Source organism: Loxodonta africana, chromosome 8 (assembly GCF_030014295.1).
Source record: "Loxodonta africana isolate mLoxAfr1 chromosome 8, mLoxAfr1.hap2, whole genome shotgun sequence".
Taxonomy (NCBI): domain Eukaryota; kingdom Metazoa; phylum Chordata; class Mammalia; order Proboscidea; family Elephantidae; genus Loxodonta; species Loxodonta africana.
The window spans coordinates 43,350,372-43,369,779 of NC_087349.1; the positions used below are offsets into that span (position 1 = coordinate 43,350,372).

Here is a 19,408-nt window from a genome sequence, read left to right on the forward strand (position 1 = left end):
ACAATGAAACATTATTCAGCAATAAAAAGGAATGAAGTTCTGAGACAGGCTACAACATGGATAGGATGAACCTTGAAAATAATGCTAAGTGAAAGAAGCCAGTCAAAAAAGGCCATCTATTGTATGATTCTATTTATACATAATGCCCAGAATAGGCAAATACATTGAGACAGAAAGTAGATTAATGGTTTCCAAAGGCTTGTCAGGGTGGGTGGGGGATGACTGGTAATGGGCACAGAGTTTCTTTCTGGGGTGATGAAAATGTTCTGGAATTATGTAGCGGTGATGATTGCACAACTCTGTGAATATACTAAAAGCCACTAAATTTTATGATATATGAATAAAATTCCAAAAAAGCTTCTGTTGAAAAGGAAAAAAAAAAAGTCATTTATCCTGACAGTTGGAGTGGGCACTGACTGTGAATGACCAAATGAAATGGACGGTGCGGGAGTTAGGTCTCATGAGCTGTGCCTGTAAAACAGATTAACCGGTTTCCCACCCTCACCTGTACCTGTTTCTGAAGAGGCCACTGAAGCCACAGGCTGTTCCCAAAGACTGGAGGAATTAAAAGCCTTCTGGGCATCCCGGGAGCCTAGAGCTTGGGCAGTGGGTGCCAGCCTCCCAGCCCTGGGCAGCCTCATCTAGTGGGCACCACACTAAAGAGTCAAGGCTCATAAGCATGCTTTGCATTGGTCTCAGGCTTACAGGGATCCTATTTTCCAAACCAAAATTTAGGACTGATCATTATGGTTTGGATACAATATGATATACCATTTTAAGAGGTAATTGTCTCCAAAACTCTGATCACAAGGTTCCGGTTATCTAGGACACACCCGTCCTGTTTGTTTCCCTAAGCAGACACACTTCCTAAGAACTTAGAGTCTTTTGAGAGTCACAGAGAGCAGTTTTCTTCCTTTAACTCAGGTCTCATCCTGGTGAAAGGCATTGTGGGTTAAAGAATTTAAGTTTACCTGAAGAGTTTGGTCTTTATCCTTGGTTTCTGAGAGACAACCTCTAAAATCCTGGAATTTCCCCAGTGTTTAAAGTGTCCTTGATGAGGCCTCCAGACCATACCTGAGGGTTTATGTTAATGGATACCTCTTGGGTGAGGGCTGGGCAGGTCAGAAAGACCCACTAAATGATATCAGCTGACCTCAGGGAAGGGGACATGATTCAATGAGGTCCCAGTAAAGGCCCTGGACATGAAAGCTCCGTGCGCTTCCTAACTGGTGAAAGACATCTATACATGTGAGAGGGTAGCATGTCCCTTTTTGGGAGGTGGAAGCTCTGCATTGGGAACCCTCCCAGACTTCACCCTATGTATCTTTTTGCTGTAATGAAACTGTAACCATAAGTATAGAGCTTTCCTGAGCTCTGTGAGGAAACCCTGGTGGTGTAGTTCTGTGAGTGCTTCTAGCAAATTATCAAACCTGAAGGAGTAGTGGGAGCCAGGAGGTAAGAACTGAGGGTTTGTGGGGACCCCAATTTTGCAGCTGGCATCTGAAGTCTTGGGCAGACTTGGCAGTCTGGAGGATCGTGCCTTTTAACTTGTGAGGTCTGACCTAGCTCTGGTGGTTAGGGTCAGGGAAGAAGGGCTGCATGTGTGGTTGGAATAGGAGCTGATATAGTTAGAAATAAGTTGAAATTGATCAATATATCTGGTGTCAGAGAAGTGGGCTTTAATTTCTATACTGGCATTTAATCAGAATGGTACTTTTTCAGGTTTATAGTTAACATAATGCATTGCTCAAGATGAATGAGGTGCCGGCAAACCTTTTAGCAGTAGAGCATGGGAATCCAGACCTAGAAAACATGTCCAGGCCTGCTTCCTTGGAGGATTGTTTGGAATCTTGACAGCAAGTTCAGTGGGACAGAAATATTGAAGGGTTCTCCTTACTCCTCCAATACATTCATGTGCTCACATATAACCACCATCCCCAGATCAGGCTTGGGTGGTCATACTCAGGAAGAAATGTTCGGTGTTATCTAAAACAACTGTATCTGGTATCTTCCACTAAGTTACAGTTTGTTACCTTCCAGTGAGGGATTGGTGCTGGTCGCTATACCCTGCTGAGGCATGCTTGTCTAATATGGAACACAGGGCCCAAGAGAACTCAGGACCTCTTTTCTATCTGGGGGACTCCTTCTAAAAGGGGTGGTAAGGTTTCCAGGAAAGGAGATGCCAGGCCTGGTTTAATTTATTTTTTGGATAGAACATGTAAGGAACCAAGAAACAAATAGCATGACCTAGGTTCTGGTAGCCCAGGATGGAGGTGGAAATAAAACCCATTGGGATAGCATATCAGTATGCTGCATTCAACTGTAGCCAACAGAATGTAAGCACCACAAGGGCAGAGATTTTGGCTTTTGTGTTGATTAATGAATCCTCAACACCCTGCACCCAGTGGATGCCCCATCAATAATTATTGCATGAATAGGAGGTATAAACATACATGCTAAGTTTGAAAAGAGTAACACCAAGTTTCAGTAGTGATCAGTTTCAATGCCCATTCATTTTGTCGCTTAATTTTCTCACCCTCACAAAACACACTAAATAAAAAGGCAAACAATAGAACCACAGACGTGAAAGGGGGCTCTGAAGAGCTAGAGTGTAATTTATCAGGTATTGTTTGGAAGCAACAAGCGTTTTAACAAGGGCGACAGAGAAGTGGATCCTGCTTTCTCCTCAGCACAAAATTTGTAAAACTGAAACTTCAGAATTTACAACACAGTTTTAAATTCTTCCCCAATTATGGGTCCTTACCCTGGTTGTCGGAAACCCTGGTGGCATAGAGGTTAAGTGTTACGGCTGCTAATCAAAAGGTTGGCAGTTCGAATCAACAAGGCGTTCCTTGGAAACTCTATGAGGCAGTTCTACTCTGTCCTATAGGGTCGCTATGAATTGGAATCGACTTGATGGCAATGGGTAACAGGTAGGTAGTACCCTGAATGTCAAAAAGAACATTTCAAGATCTATCCTGAAGTACAACCCTGTCAGTGATAGGATAATATTCATACACCTGCAAGGAAGACCAGTTAATATGACTGTTGTTCAAATTTACAAACCAAACGCTAATGCCAAAGATGAAGAAATTGAAGGTTTTTACCAACTTCTGCAGTCTTAAATTGATCAAACATGCAGTCAAGATGCATTGATAATTACTGGTGATTGGAATGTGAAAGTTGGAAACAAAGAAGAAGGATTCGTAGTTGGAAAATATGGTCTTGGCAATAGAAACAATGCGAGAGATTGCATGATAGAATTTTGCAAGACCAAGAACTTCTTCATTGCAAATACCTTTTTTCGACAACATAAACAGTGACTGCACATGTAGACCTCACCAGATGGAATACACAGGAATCAAATCGATTACATCTGTGGGAAGAGACAATGGGGGAGCTCAATATCATCAGTCAGAACAAGGTCAGGGGTTGATTGCAGAACAGACCATCAATTGCTCATACACAAGTTCGAGTTGAAGCTGAAGAAAATTAAAACAAGTCCACGAAAGCTGAAGTATGACCTTTAGTATATTACACCTGAATTTAGAGACCATCTCAAGAATAGATTTGATGCATTGAACATTCGTGACCAAAGACGAGATGAGTTGTGAGACGACATCAAGGACATAATACATGAAGAAAGTAAAAGGTCGTTAAAAAGACAGGAAAAGAAAAGAACAAAATTTCACAATCTGAAACTTCCTCTTGAATGTAGAGTAGCTAAAGTGAATGGAAGAAATGATGAAGCAAAAATGCTGAACAGAAGATTTCAGAGGGCAGCTCAAGAAGACGAAAGAAGGTAAACATTGAACAGGGAAAACATTGAACGACACAGGAAGCACCAAAGAAGATGGAAGGAATACACAGAGTCACTGTACCAAAAAGAGTTGGTTGACGTTCAACCATTTCAGGAGGTAGCATATGATCAAGGACCGATGGTACCAAAGGAAGAAGTCCAAGCTGCACTGAAGGCACTGGTGAAAAACAGGGCTCCAGGAATTGACAGAGTACCAGTTGAGATATTTCAACAAACTGATGAAGCGCTGGAGATGCTCACTTATCTACGCCAAGAAATTCAGAAGACAGCTACCTACCTGGCTGGCTAACTGGAAGAGATCCACATCTGTGCCCATTCTAAATAAAGATGATTCAAAACAATGGGGAAATTATCACACAATGTCATTAACATCACACAAAAGTAAAATTTTGCTGAAGATCATTCAAAAACAGTTGCAGCAGCACATCAACAGAGAACTACCAGAAATTTCAGCCAGATTCAGAAGAGGATGTGGAACCAGGGATATCATTGCTGATGTCAGATGGTTCTTTGCTGAAAGCAGAAAATACCAGAAAGATGTTTACCTGTGTTTTATTGACTATGCAAAGGTATTTAACTGTGTGGATCATAACAAATTATGGATAACATTGCAAAGAATGGGAATTCCAGAACACTTAATTGTGCCCATGAGGAACCTGTACATAGATCAAGAGGCAGTTGTTTGAACAGAACAAGGGGATACGACATGGTTTAAAATCAGAAAAGGTGTGTATCAGGGTTGTATCCTTTCCCCATACTTATTTGATCTGTATGCTGAACAAATAATCTGAGAAGCTGGACTATATGAAGAAGAACAGGGCATCAGGATTGAAGGAAAACTTGTCAGCAACCTGCGTTATGCAGATGACACAACTTTGCGTCCTTAAAGTGAAGGGGACTTGAAGCACTTACTGATGAACATCAAACGTTACTGCCTTCAGTATGGAATACACCTCAACACAAATATCCTCACAAATGGACTAATAAACAACATCATGATAAACAGAGAAAAGATTTAAGTTGTCAAGGATTTCATTTTACTTGTATCCACAATCAATACCCATGGAAGCAGCAGTCAAGAAATCAAACAATGCATTGCATTGGGCAAATCTCCTGCAAAAGACGTCTTTAAAGTGTTAAAAAGCAAAGACGTTACTTTGAAGACCAAGGTGCACCTGACCCAAGCCATGGTATTTTCAATTGCCTCATATGCATTTGAAAGCTGGACAATGCATAAGGAAGACTGAAGAAGAATTGATGTCTTTGAATTATGGTATTGGCAAAGAACGTTGAATATGCCACAGACTGCCAGAAGAATGAACAAATCTGTCTTGGGAGAAGTACACTCAGAATGCTGCTTCAAAACGAGGATGGGGAGACTTAGTCTCATGTACACTTGGACATGTTATCAGGAGAAACCAGGCCCTGGAGAAGGACATCATGCTTGGTAAAGTAGAGGGTCAGTGAAAAAGAGGAAGACCTTTAATGAGATGCTTTGACACAGTGGCTGCAATAATAGACTCAAACATAGTAAGGATTGTGAGGACTAGGTAGTGTTTTGTTCTGTTGTAAATAGGGTGGCTATGAGTCAGAACTGATTCAACGGCACCTAACAACAAAAGCAACCACCCTGATATATTTGTCCCAAGTTTGGGATGAATTAGAATCGGGAAAGTAAACATTGGCTACAACAAATTCATGTGTTTAAGGTCTGGTGAGAAGGCATTGGCGGTTCAGTAGTATACTTCTCACCTTCCATATGGGAGAACTAGGTTTGATTTCCAGCCAACGCACCTTATGCACAGCCACCAGCCACCTGTCACTGGAGGCTTGCGTGTTGCTGTGATGCTGAACAGGTTTCAGTGGAGCATCCAGAGTAAGATGGACTAGGAGGAAAGACCTGGCAAATTACTTCAGAAAATCAATGAAAAGCCTACGGATCGCAATGGTCCAATCTGCAACCCATCACAGGGGTGGCATAGGACTAGGCAGCGTTTCTTTTTGTTGTGCACGGGGTTGCCATGAGTCAGGGCCCAAATCGATGGCAGCTAACAACACAACAACAAGGCCTCGAGAGAAAAATGTGAGAAATTTTTCACAAATTCACAAGGGTTCCTGGCTTCATTTTAATCAGATAACTTTTTTTTTTTTCTCCCAAACCTGGTAAATGTTTAAACTGAATGGTCTCAGCTCTAATCCTCAGTCTTCTGGATTTCTCCAAATCAAATAGCGAAGGATGCAAAAGGAAAGAGGGTACAGGTTTTCTCTCAGTCATAGCCTCCTTGCCCCTCTGCTCCCATTTCTCGGGCTCCTGAGGGGTGGAAGCTCCTCACATCTTGGGGCTTGGAAGATGACCAGCTCTTCCTACCCATCAACAGGGAAGACTCTGGGCTCTTCAGACAGACTCCAGCCTTCAGGAAGTTCCTCCTTGCACCTAACTTAAATCTCTTCTGGCCGTTAAACACTATTCTTTCTTGCCCTGTCATCACTGGAGAAGGAAAAACAGCTCTTTGCTGCCCTCCTTTTAATCATCCTTAATGGGCTTATAAACAGTTATTAAGTTATTCAGCCTTCTCTGAGCCTCATTTTACTTGCATTGAGGCTGAGAGCTTCTCAGGAAGGCATTTTACTCAGGGCCCCACACACTAAAAAAAATAACTAGCTAAGTCTTAAATGGGTAATCAGCCACTTCGCCCACTTTAATCTGTACAAATGAACAGCTCTGCCTCCTTTTGGAAAATTAAACCCATTCAAGGGAGGTCCCCGGTAACCTAGACTTATTAATAAATCATATCTGATCTAGGCCAGGATGGGGCATTTTTTCAATGCTTCTTTTTCTTGAGAGAAGTCACGTGGGTGCACAGACATACAACAAACAAGCAACTGCTCTCTCCAAAATTCTTCAATTGCAGGACGGACCCTGCCCACTCCCCCCACCCCCACCCATGGGCCACTGTTGACCTGTGAGTTCTCATCTGTCTCCTCTACTGGGAAGCAGGTGCTGATCTAATAGACTCTCACTTTGTCCCTTCTTGAGGTTATTGGACTGTGTTATAGACTGAATTGTGTCCCCCCAAAGATATGTTGAAATCCTAATCCCTGGTTCCTGTAAATAGGGTCTTTGCAGATAAAATCAAGTTAAGATGAAGAAGTCATTAGAGTGGGTTCTAATCCCATGTGACTGGTGTTGTTATAAGAACAGGAGGAGAGACACAGATACAGACATACAGGGAGAATGCCATGTGACGATGGAGGTAGAGATTGGAATGACGCTTCTAGAAGTCAAGGAACACCAAGAATTGCCAGTAACAACAGAAGCTCAGAGAAAGGCATGAAACAGATTCTCCCCTAGAGCCTTCAAAAAGAACATGGTGCTGCGAACACCTTGACTTCAGACTTCCAGCCTCCAGACCTGTGAGAGAATAAACTTCTGTTGTTTTAAGCCACCCGGTTTGTGGTAATTCATTATGGCATCCCCAGGAAAGTAATACAGGCTAGGCTTGAAGCTGCTGGGGAGAAGACAGAGGGCTAAAGTGAGGCAGGCATTGGAAAGTTTCATTTCCTAGTTTGTCACTGTGCTGTGTATTTTCAGCTCATGGCTCACACCAACAGGTGAAGGTCCTGGTTTGGTACAGCTGCCCACTGTGTCTTCACTCAGATCCCGTGGTTTCTCTAATCACAGGAATTAGGGAAGAAGTAGGGCAGAGGAGTTGAAAGGTTAGTGTTATTTTAGCTTTCATAAAAAGAGTGATGTCCCTCACGAGACTGGCTAAAACAAAAAGGACTGGCAATCCAAGTGTTGGCAAGGCTGTAGAGCAGTTGGAACTCTCAGTCATTGCTGATGAAAGTGTAAATTGGAACCACGAGTTTGGAACTCTTTGGCAGTAGCCAGCAATTGCTCCAGCAATTTCACTTCTAGGTATATGCTCAGAAGACATGAGTGTCTTCCCAGAAGACATGTACAAAATTATACGTGGTGTAATTCGTAAGAGTAAGAAACTTGAAGTAACCCAAGTGTGTTGTTGTTATGTGACGTTGAATCAATTTTCCACTCATGGTGAGGCAGTAACAGAGCAGAACTGCCTCGTAGGGTTTTTCTAGACTGTAATCTTTATGGAGGATCCCTGGTGGTACAACTGTTTTAAGCATTTGGTTAGGCTGCTAATGAAAAGATCGGCTGTTTGAACCCACCCAGATGCTTGGCAGAAGAAAGTCCTAATGATTTGCTTCCATAAACATTACAGCCAAGAAAACCCTATAGGGCAGTTCTACACTGTCACCTGGGGTTGCTACGAGTTGAAAATCAACTCAATGGTACCTAACAACAACAACAACAAATCTTTATGGGAGTAGATGGCCAGGTTTTTCTTCCATGGAACTGCTGGATGAGTTTGAACCACCAACTAGCAGCTGAGTGCTTGCACCACAAGGGCTCCTTAACCCAAGCGTAGAATGGATAAATCATGTTATACAATGGAATAAGATGTAACAATGAAGAAGACTGGAGTATTACTATATACGCAGATGAGTCTCACTGAAAGAAAGAAGCCAGACACAAAAGAGTACATTTTGTATGATTCCATTTATATGAAATTCAAGACAGGCAGAACTAATCTATGATGATAAAGATCAGAATAGTGGATGTCTCTGGAGCAGAGTACACATATCATCGAGCTGAAGACCTTAGATCTGTACACTTTATTGAATATAAATTATACCTCAATAAAAAAGAATAAAAGGTATGTATTATGTTTTCTCCTTCCCAGATATAAAACTCATTATTTATTCATTCATCCATTTTTCTACTGTTCTGCTACTTTTGAGAAAGATTCGAGGTGACTTACAAAGGTATAGATTTTATGTTGCTGAACTGAATTTATAAGTGAAGAAATCTGGGTGATGCTGTTTCTCAAACCAGAGGCGAGGGTAGGCCTCAGCTGACTGGAGCTTCCTAGCAGTCAATGCAAAGAAGAAAGCATGATTCTGCATCCAAAAGCTAACAGTCCAGCTGGTCAACAGAAGCACAGCCAGTCCTGAGACCTGAGAGAAATTTCTACCGTGCAGTCTCAGAAAAAGGTGACTGTGTGATCACAGTTTTAAGGGTTGTCAAACATCCCATCTCTGCGTCCCTTTAGCCCACATTTTCGCATCTACTCTACTCCCACCCCTGCCCTCATAGAATTTGGGGTGAGGCAGCACCCTGCTGGTAGTCAATGCCTCTCCTCTGTCTGTGCTGTGGGCCTGGCCACCAGACACCATTTACTTTCCCGGGTGTGGTTTAGGGGAAGCCATGCTTGTGGGGGTTGAGCTTTTGTTCTTGGGGGTGCCAGTATTGCCATCCTCGCTTCTGGAACCTACACCTGCATCCTCAGCCTGTCCTTTCCCACTCAGCCTATCTCCTTCCTTGTTGGTGGTCCTCAGTGGCCCCATCCCCTCACCAGCAGTGACCCTGTGAGTAGTAGTTCCCTGGGGGCTGGATTCTTTCCATTTTGGCGTTTCAGTTAATGGAGCTTTCCACTTCCTGGCTCCAGTTTTTGAGTTGAATTCATATATTTTCCCAGTTACTAGAAAGAAAAAAAACAAGGGCAATCACATAAACCAGGAAATTCAATGATTCTTCCCCTCTTCCATCTCCACCCTGCTCTACTCCCACTCCCAAGCAAAGATGAAGCATGCTAGAAGGTATGAGTAACTGAGAGATAGAACGCAGGCTACTGAATAGCACAAACAATCTTCACCGGCCTGCCCTTTCCATAAAAGATAAACTAAGGCAACTCAGGTAGCAAACATCAGGCCTGTCTGGACAGAAAAGTTTAGGAGAGTCTCCTGGCCATCTCAACTGCTAGGTGTGAAGGAGATTTACATCTTGAATTCCATGCGAGCTTAGGATAAATTAGGCTCAGTATCTAACGGGATTGCCAGTTACTTTCTGACTTATTTTGTTATAAAAGGCCCCTGAATCCCTGCTCTTAAAAGAATTCACCATGTGAGGAGAAAAAGAACTTGGTTTTTATTTACATTCAGTTAGCTTTGTAGACACAGGCGCACAAATCTGGCCCAAGTTGAGATGATGCGAGGGACCCATTTTTATTGTGTTGAAGCCAACAGATGCTAATTGGTGTGTTTGTTCACATTAGTCCAGTTGGACCATTTCTTTCTTCCTTTTTCCTCCTCTCAACAACACAAACCCAGGATAACAGCCTCTCAGGTCCCTGAATGTCACCCAGGAAGATCGAGTTTCAGGTGAGCCCATTTGTGCCCTCCCATCCAGCCTGAGTGGCCTCTCTGCTGCGGATCCCACCAGCACTTATGCTAATGTGGGCACATTATGGTAACAAGTACCTAATAATAGAGGGAAATTTCATTGCAGCGGCAGCAGCAGCCTCCCTGGAAAGGAGCCATCCTTCAGAAGAGGACCAGAGCGTTTTGCATATGAGACTGGCAGGGAGCCAACACACTTGCCTCCTGAATTTGGTTTCCTTCCCTTTATTCACATCTATAATTGAGCCTTTGTGAGCAGAGGGATGTGTGTAAAGGAGCTAAGTTTGGAGCTGATTTCACAGGGGTGATGAGAACTCTCAGAAGCCAGCTTCACCTTATGTTCCTCTTGCTGACCAAGAAGAAATTCTTGGCCATGATCTAGGGAAAAAAGAAGCCAAACTCGCCATTTCTCGGTATCTCCCGCTACCAATTAGATGGTGTTACTTGCACTCAGGGGTGTGGGGTGGCCCAGAGTGTCCCAGTGAGCAGGAAAAACTGCATGTTCTTGTGTTCACAATTCCCTAAATTGGTTCATGATTTAGAAAGGGAGGTAAGAAACAGGCATGATCCTTGAGTGAGAGTTTTTAAGGGGAAACTTGCTGAGGCCTCACACACACTCACACTCAACGTCTTTGCACATCTGCACGCCAGCCGTGCTCAGAGCAGGCCTCACCTTGTATTTCAACCTACAGTCCACACTGTAGGTGCAATGTAGCCAAACTGATTAACAAACTGAGTTAAGAGCAGGAAGCTGGATGAGGTCTTCCGTGACTCTACCAGCCTGGAATATGAAAAACTAAGGATACTTCCTTATGGATGGCATTGCCACTTCCTTACCTGGGTCTATGGCTTCTCCGTCAAAGACTGTGTTCATCTTGATTGTTTCCTAAGGTGAAGAAAAAAGAGCATCAAGCACAACCCCACACTCCTCCTCCCAGGCAAGGCTGCTCTCTCTCACAGGCCAAGTTTCTTTCTCATAGCCTCTTGACATTTATTTATTCAACAAGCACTGTGCTAGATGCTGGGGACACAGTGGTGAATAAAGTAGGTGTGGTTAGTGCCTGCACAAAGCTTGCAATCAAGTGGGAGCCGCTGACAAACAGGGGCTACAATGCAGTGGTAAGGCTATGATAGGGGGAACCTAGGAAGCTATGGGAGCGTGGGGGAATCTAATCCAGACTTGGGGGTTAGGAAAGCATCCTGGACAGAAGGGAGAGTAGAAGTGACATGCAACCCTGGCTAAGATCCACATTACCAAGTGGAATCACTGTCAGGCAGACTTGCAAAGCAGGCACAGCTGAGTACCCATGTGCTCCCACCTCTGGGCCCTGGCACCCCTGTCCTCTCCAGCTGTCTCCCCTTGCCTAGGCCAGTGCACTGTTGCATGTGAGCCTGGCCTTCCTCACCTAAGCTCTGTGCTCCTGACCTAGTCCTTCCCCTGATCCGTGCTCTATGCCACACTTCAGGACCTAGTCTTTCCCTAATGTATCTGTCCCCCATTCCCATGAAAACACACTCTTCTGTCTTATGGGGCCAAGGTCAGATTGTTTAGTACCCTGATAAGGAAGGTGTCTGAGGCTCAATGGGGCCTTTCAACTCCCAATTTTACCATATAAATGAGCACCTACATACTTGCCCATAGCTGCTCGACTCAGAAGAGACAGAAAATGGGTATTACTGGGGTTTCATCCATTTGATCAACTAAGTAGTACCCCATTTTATATTGTCATGGGATTTCTTTATTTAACAGATTGATATCCCATAATTCTAAGGTGGTCTCCGAATGGCATCACCAAGGGTACTTGCCTTAGACAGTAAGGCCCAGGAGAAGAGATTGCCTCTTCCTCCTGTTTGTAGACTGACTAGGACTTACAAGCACTTATGTGATGGGTCTGAAGCATACCTTCCAGTGTACTGGATTGGCCTCCCCACTGTGCATCTCATCCCCGGAATTCACGGGTCTCAGATTACAACAAAGCCTTACTCTCAGGGGGTGGGGAAGAGCTGGAGGACTCACCTTTAAGTCTGTCACTTCCCAGTGGTGATTGGTTTCAGTAAAAGGAAAAAAAATATGGGAATGGGGTACAGAGGTAACTCTCCAGCTATCCTGTAACACTTTGCATTTGTGTGACACTTGGCAACTAAAAATATTTTCCCACCTGTCACCTCAGGGCAGCTGTCTTCACTCCCATTTCACAGATGAGGAATCTGAAGCTCAAAGAGGTCAGGATTCCCCAAGGTCATCTGCCTAAGTAGGTGGAGCCAACCCTGGGCCTGGGCCCGTAATCTTTATCGTTTTTCCTCAAGGTTGTGAGAGAGTGAAGAAAAAATAAATCCCACTGAAGGCTGAAGTGCCAGTTTTAGTCTTTAAGCTCCACTTCCCCCAACTTATGCTGCTAGAGGGCTGGTGCAGATAATAAACACCACTATTCAATATTTATGAAACCCAGTTCTTTTGCAAATATATCAGCAGACATGTTTAGTAGAGGGAACAAATTCTATCAGGGCCTCGTCACACAGCAATCTGTTCCGGTGGCCAAATACCAGCATCTCCCTGAATAATAAGTGCCTCCACAAGGCTGTGGCAGGGCCTGTTTGGGGGAATAGCACCTCCCACCAGCCAGCACCCAAGCAAGGGGCCCCAGCGCTGACCCACTCACCACCACAGTGGCTCTCTTTGTTGTCTTCATTTCTGCAGAGAATAGGACAGGCAGAAGTCAAGCTTCCTGGACACTAAATAACCTTAAAAATTCTACCCCCACAATGGCACTTCCCCTAAACAGGCTTTCAACTCAGTCTTGCAGACACAGCAAAGAATTTTCTGTCTCTAGACATGATTGTTGACAGCTTGCCATCTCAGAAAGAAAAAATATATACATACATATATACACATACCTATATATATACATATATATACATATACACATACACACATATACACATACACACACATATGTATATATGACAGATGTTCCCTTATGGAGCCCTGGTGGAATCTACCAGCCGCTCCCTGGAAACCCTATAGGGTCGCTATGAGTCAGAATTGACTCCATGGCAACGGGTTTGAGTTTTGGTTATATATATATATATATATATATATACACACACACATACAAAAGAGCCCTGGTGGCACAGTGATTAAGCACTCAGCTACTAACTGAAAGGTCGACAGTTCAAACCCACCAGCCACTCCGAAGGAGAAAGATGTGGCAGTCTGCTTCCGTAAAGATTATAGACTGGTTTGGTTATATACATACACACACAGTTGAATTTTTTTTTTTACTCTTTTTTCAGCTTATTCTTATTACTGGGCATAAGGAAATTAATTTTCAGAAGACTTTTTAAGAAAGAAAGATTGGGTTGATACATTTCACCCCAATGTGGGGATTTTTTACATCTATTTTCTAAGCCTTTTTAAAAAAGTAACTGGGATTGGAGATAGTTTGTGACAATCAAATTTATTAAAATAACAGTGTTCAATATGATCAATAACCATTATAAACAAAATGTTACCCCTGCTTAAATGTGCCTTGTGCACGTTAGACACACAAATACCTGTGGATGGAGTGGTTAGAGCATGCTTTTCTTAAACCCACTTCCTACTTCCTTGTCCTGTCTGCCCACAGCCTGGGGTCTCCTCCAAGCCACGATTGCCGGGGCAAGGTCATGGAGATCCAGGTCACAGCGCTCTCAGGCCTGAAGCTATTCAGATGGGTCTCGTTTAATTCATCAACTTTCCTGAGATCACCCAGCTCTCCCAGATCACCGTCTGTACCCAGCTCCTTTTTCTAACAAACCCGGTCTATATAATTTGTGAAAATGATCAAATCCATTATAACCCGAGAATCAAGTGTTGTTTGTTCTTTAAAAAGAGGAGACTGAATGGGTTGGAGAGAGATGCTGATGAAGAGTGAGCTACTTGTATCAGGTGGACACTTGAGACTGTGTTGGCATCTCCTGTCTGGAGGGGAGATAGGAGGGTGGAGAGGGTTAGAAACTGGCAAAATTGTCATGAAAGGAGAGACTGGAAGGAGGGAGTGGGCTGACTCATTACGGGGAGAGTAAGTGGGAGTATGGAGTAAGGTGTATATAAGCTTATATGTGACAGACTGACTTGATTTGTAAACTTTCACTTAAAGCACAATAAAAATTATTAAAAAAAAAAAAAAAAAGAGGAGTCTGTCCAAGACAGAGCATAAATTGTCCTCAGGGGAGGTCACACCCCTCTGTGCGCAGCAGTGAGTATACACCATCGTGGGGTGGATTACCAGTAAGTAGGGTATGCACAGGTTTAATTGTGTTTACCTACTTGGGTTTCAACACATCGTTGATGTGGTGAAAGACAGGTGAAATTGTACACTACAGATTAGTAAATAAGCACAAGTAAGCCCATGCGTACCTTGCTTATTGGATAATCTATGTAACACAGGTTGTGTTCAACACAAGAGCCCTGGTGGTACACCGGTTAAGCACTTGGCTGCTAACTGAAAGGCCAGCAGTTGAAATCCATCAGCTGTTCCAAGGGAGAAAGATGTGGCAGTCTGCTTCTGTAAAGATTACAGCCTTAGAAACCCTACTCTGCAGTTCTACTCTGTACTATAGGGTCACTATGAGTCAGAATCAACTCAACACCAATGGGTTTTCTGGGTTTGGTGTTTAACACATGGAGAATGCTTGATTCCTGTCCCACTTGGTGTGGAACTGACCTCTGGATGCTTAAATCAAACTGACTGGATACGGGTAGGGCTAAAATTAGGGGTCTGAGTGGGCCAATGGCACCAAGCACCCCACCCTTCCCTTTCTCCTGCTCCGCCATCCACTACTTCCTTCCAGCCACTGAAAACCTGCCAAGACGTGATTATTCTGGTTCTCTGCCCAACTGGAGCCCTTTAGGCTAGTACAACAGACCAGGCAGAACAAACAGAGATAGCAGGCCCTGTACATACCTCCTTTCTTCACCCTATGGAAAAAAAAAAAGAGAGAAAGAGATATTAATTAACCTGAAAGTATTTGGTCCTGTGGTACCCACACGAAAACATAGGGTCCTCTGAGCAGCTGTGCTCCTTGGGCTCCAGGTGTGGATGGATTACCCAATAAGCCAAGCATGCACGGACTTAATTATGCCTACTTACTAATCTGTAGTGCACAATTTCACTTGTTTTTTATTGTTGACGTGGTGAAACCCATGTGAAATTGTGCGCTACAGATAAGTAAACAATTAGGCCAGTGTGTACCAAGCTTACTGGTTAATCTGCCCTTGTCAGGGGTTGACTGAAAGACAGGGCAGGTGTGAGGCCAAAAAGAAGGCTAGGCAGATGGATTCTGGGTGCCCGACCCTGCTCCAAAAAGAACAGTTCCATCGCTATTGGCTTCAGACAAGAAAATTCTGGGGGTTTGATGAGTTTAAAACCTATTGCTTTATGGAACTTCAAGGAAATGTATTTTCTCTGAAGATGACAGCTAGTGAGGACAAAATCAGTTGTCATCAAGTTGATTCTGACTCATGGTGACCCCACGTGTGCCAGAGTAGAACTGTGCTCCATAGGGTTTTCAGTGGCAGAAGAAGATCACCAGGCCTTTCTTACAAAGTACCTCTGGGTGAACTTGAACCTCCAACCTTTCTGTTAACAGCCAAGTGCATTAACTGCTTGCACTACTCAGTGAGGGCAGGACCACCCCCCTCAGATTTCACCAGCTATGCTTCCTGCCCTTCCTCTCTCCCTGGCAGCCAGCGAGCAGAAGGCCTGGCTCACAGAGCGGAGTTCAGCAGGTTTGCAGGGACCTTGGTTTCCTGCAACATGAAGAGCTGGACTCATCTCCAGGGCCCTTCCCATGGTAATCTTGGATTCTATAATTTTATGACTCCATTCTTTTCTAACTGACAAATGTTGGCTGTCATATATTACAACTAATTTCCAGAGAGGCCAGGTCTGAGCCTGAATACCTCACTAGTTTCTTTTAAGTCAGCCACGTTGGAAACAATTAATATTTAGAATTTAAGATAAAAACAGCTAGGTTCAAGGTGCATATTTACCACTCAGCCATAAATTGCATTTGAGTTCCAGTGTCTGTTGGATTACTTCCTTTAAGAACTTCTGCCCAAAACCCATACTGAGCACCACCATCCTTACAAGCTTAAGCGGCACTCTTCTGGAGACAATTTTTTTCAAATCAATTTGCAAGTAGAGCCCAAACAAAAATGCCTTTTTTTATTTCAGCAGATGCTCAAGGATTTCTTACCTTGAAGTCAAGGTTGCCAATAGCAACAACTTCCCCAGTAAATATGGCAAAATGCAATGCACATCTCTGTGCTAATACCTTATGCTTTTATACTGTCTTTCATCCATAGATTTTAAATGATTTGACAGTACTAATCTTCACAATACCTTTAAAAGGCACATGACTCTTATCACTCCTTTTCCCAGCGAGAAATTCTGAAACTCAGAGGTTCTAATACCACAAGATACTTGGGTGTAATGCCAGACTTGGAATCCAGAATCCTAAACCAACTCACACTCAACTGTGAGGAATAATGTAACAATAAAAATAATGGCTGTAGCGTCTAAGTATTTGCTATATATATATATAAGGGAGAGTCTCTGAGTGGTATAAATGTATAACATGCTTAGCTGCTAACCAAAAGGTTAGAGGTTCAAGTCCACCCAGCCTTGAAAGAAAGGCCTGGTGATCTACTTCTACAAAATCAGCCACTGAAAACCCTATGGAGCACAGTTCCACTCTGACACACATTGGGTTGCCATGAGTCAGAATTGACTCGATGGCAACTGGGTAGATATATCTCATTTTTATGTAAATAACGTGCGCCTTCTACGTTTGTTTGCCAACCGTGCCCTCCCCGTGAGGTATTTTCATAAGCGTGCTATGTTTTTTTTTTTTTTCTCCTCAGCAACATGTAAAAAAAATTGGCATAGCAGCACTTATGAAAATACTTCATGGGAGGAGGGCGTGGTTGGCAAACAAATGAAGCAGTATATCGAGAAGACTGTTAAGTGCTTTACTTGCATTTGCTCATTTAATGGCCTAGTTTTATAAATAAGGGAATTGAAGCTCACAGAGGTTGCCACGTGCCCAAAGCCACATGCCTAGAAAGCAGTAGAACCAGGATCTGAACTCAGGCTCATAATAAGAGCTACTGAGAATCTAAAAATATGGCTCTGGAGGCAGTTTGTAACAGTATAGTGCTCTCTCCACTTCACTCTAGTACCTCACTTCAGCCAGTAAAAGACACTCCATAGACTGTCACAGTAAGAGGCATATTAGTGAGCAGGTGAGAGTAGGAGGGAGAGAAAATGCACCTCTGTTTCAACCCTTTCAAGAGTGAGAGATCATGCCACTTGCAAAAGCACAATGATTATTTAGTCACACAAAAGCCCAATTGAGTCATTGGAACCAAAAGCTTAATTCCATTTTTTATGCTTTTTCTGACTCCATCCAATCTTTTAAAAATCCTGCAAAAAAGGGGCACAGCATATTCTATCACTGCTCACAACAAGGCTTTACATAGCTTTTCTCCATGGCAAGGTTCCCCAAGGGTAGGAGCCCCCATTTCACTGAGAGTCTATCAAGGACAGGGCAGGTAGCCAGGGGAAGCCAAAAGAATTGTTTCATGGTCCAGCAGGTGATGAGGAGCGGACATCAGGGCCAAGGGAAGCTGAGATTCCTTCCTTCATATCTTCTTTTCATCCCTTCACTCCAGGCACCCTACCCTTTAGAGGAATACTGATTCTCCATCTTTCCTTCTCCTGACAAAACTGAAAACAGTGTACTAAAGGAAGTGATGGAAAGGGTCCAGCTCCCTGGTGACTTACAGAGGTTTCTTGTCCTTCCTGGCCTTGCAGGGGCAGTGTCTGTAGATGGCTTTGGCCAACAGGATGATCAGGGACACCAGGAGACCCAGAAGCAACATGGAGCCCAAGGTGATGACAAAAGGCACATACCACGCTGATGAAGAATACATGTTTTCCCTCTGGATCAGGTAGGTGATCCTGGGCTTGAATGATAGAAATGGAAAGGGTGAGTGGAGTGTGGTAGCATTGAGACATCCAGTATTCCCCCATATTGAGTGTTTACGTCTACTCTGTGTTCTTGCTCTATAAGGTGGACATCTGTGTGCTCATAATTTTTGCTGCTTCAGCCCATCACCTGACCAGTTGTCTTTCTAGACATCCATTAGATCAAAATCCAGAATATTTAGGGAACTGAAAAGCAACTCCAGGCCTAATTTCATCCTCTTTCTTCTCTTTCCCAAACACTACAAATGCCATTGGCTTTTTCTCTGCCAAAACATGGCATAACCCAGGGACTAATATAGCAATTGTCTCTCACTGGGAAGGCATGAGCCATGAAAGTTGTTTTTTTACACCTTGTAGGTTTTTCAGTGTTCACTCAACTACAAGCTGCCTCTGCCAGAGGAGTGGGCTGATATCACAGTGAAACCTCAAGTTCAGCATCTGCTTCCCAGGGCGGGAGACAGACAAACATGTTACAGAGATTTCAGAATTGGGGATGTCATAATTGGGTCATGCTTTAAGCCCAAGAAAGGTGGCAATTCCTTATTCAGGGGGCCCTACAGGCTCTACTATAACCAAAATCTTTAGGTTACCGTACGCCTCCATTCATTGGGGTTAATATTGATACAAGCAGAGGGGCAGTAAGCATTAACCAGCTTTTGGTAAGACTCTGAGAAGCAGAAGTTGGCCACCTTTCACAGGTGATTTTATAAGGTTCTGACATGTTTCCTCTGTCCTTTTGCAAGTATGGGGCTGCTGACCAGGGGTGCAGCTTTCACAAGCCAAGCGGAGGAGAGGGAACAAAAGAGTTAGCATAAATATAAGCCAGTTCCTCCAAAGAGCAGAGGAGATAATCCTGTTGTCAGAGTCCAAAACACCCTTTCCTTCACACTGATTCTGTTATGGCACCTGTTATTTCCTTCCTAACATTTACCACGATCTGTAATTATTTTACTAACTTGCTTACTTCTTTATTATCTGTCTAGCCCTCTAGACCAGTGGCTCTCAATCTTTAGCCCATATCAGAATCTCCTGGATGCTTTATTAAAAACACAGATGGCTCTGTCCCACAGCCAATGTTTCTGATTCAGTCAGTCTGGGGATGTGGTTGGGTTCCAAGGTCCTTCCCTGGAGGTCATGGTGATGATCATGGTTGGGTGAGGAATAACTTTAATAATCTGGGTAGGTCTGGGAATTTGCATTTTTAACAAGCTCCCAGGTGATGCTGATGCTGCTGGTCCACAGAACACGCTTTGAGAACTACTGACATATATTAAAAGCTCCATGACAGTAGGGA

The 19,408-nt window shown here is 43.5% G+C and overlaps 1 protein-coding gene across 1 annotated transcript in view; it reads right to left on the reverse strand.

Moving 5' to 3' along the window:
* Nucleotides 1–8,042: 8,042 nt before the first annotated feature.
* Nucleotides 8,043–19,408, reverse strand: part of CDHR3 (cadherin related family member 3) — a 70,438-nt gene continuing 59,072 nt past the window's right edge. Inside the window, exons 15-19 of the mRNA XM_064290400.1 lie at nt 17,911–18,092; nt 15,028–15,041; nt 12,742–12,773; nt 10,919–10,967; nt 8,043–9,384 (exon numbers count right to left, since the gene is read on the reverse strand). Of these exons, the coding sequence (XP_064146470.1) occupies nt 9,080–9,384; nt 10,919–10,967; nt 12,742–12,773; nt 15,028–15,041; nt 17,911–18,092 (582 nt within the window). The 3' untranslated portion in view covers nt 8,043–9,079. The remainder of the gene's footprint in view (nt 9,385–10,918; nt 10,968–12,741; nt 12,774–15,027; nt 15,042–17,910; nt 18,093–19,408) is intronic.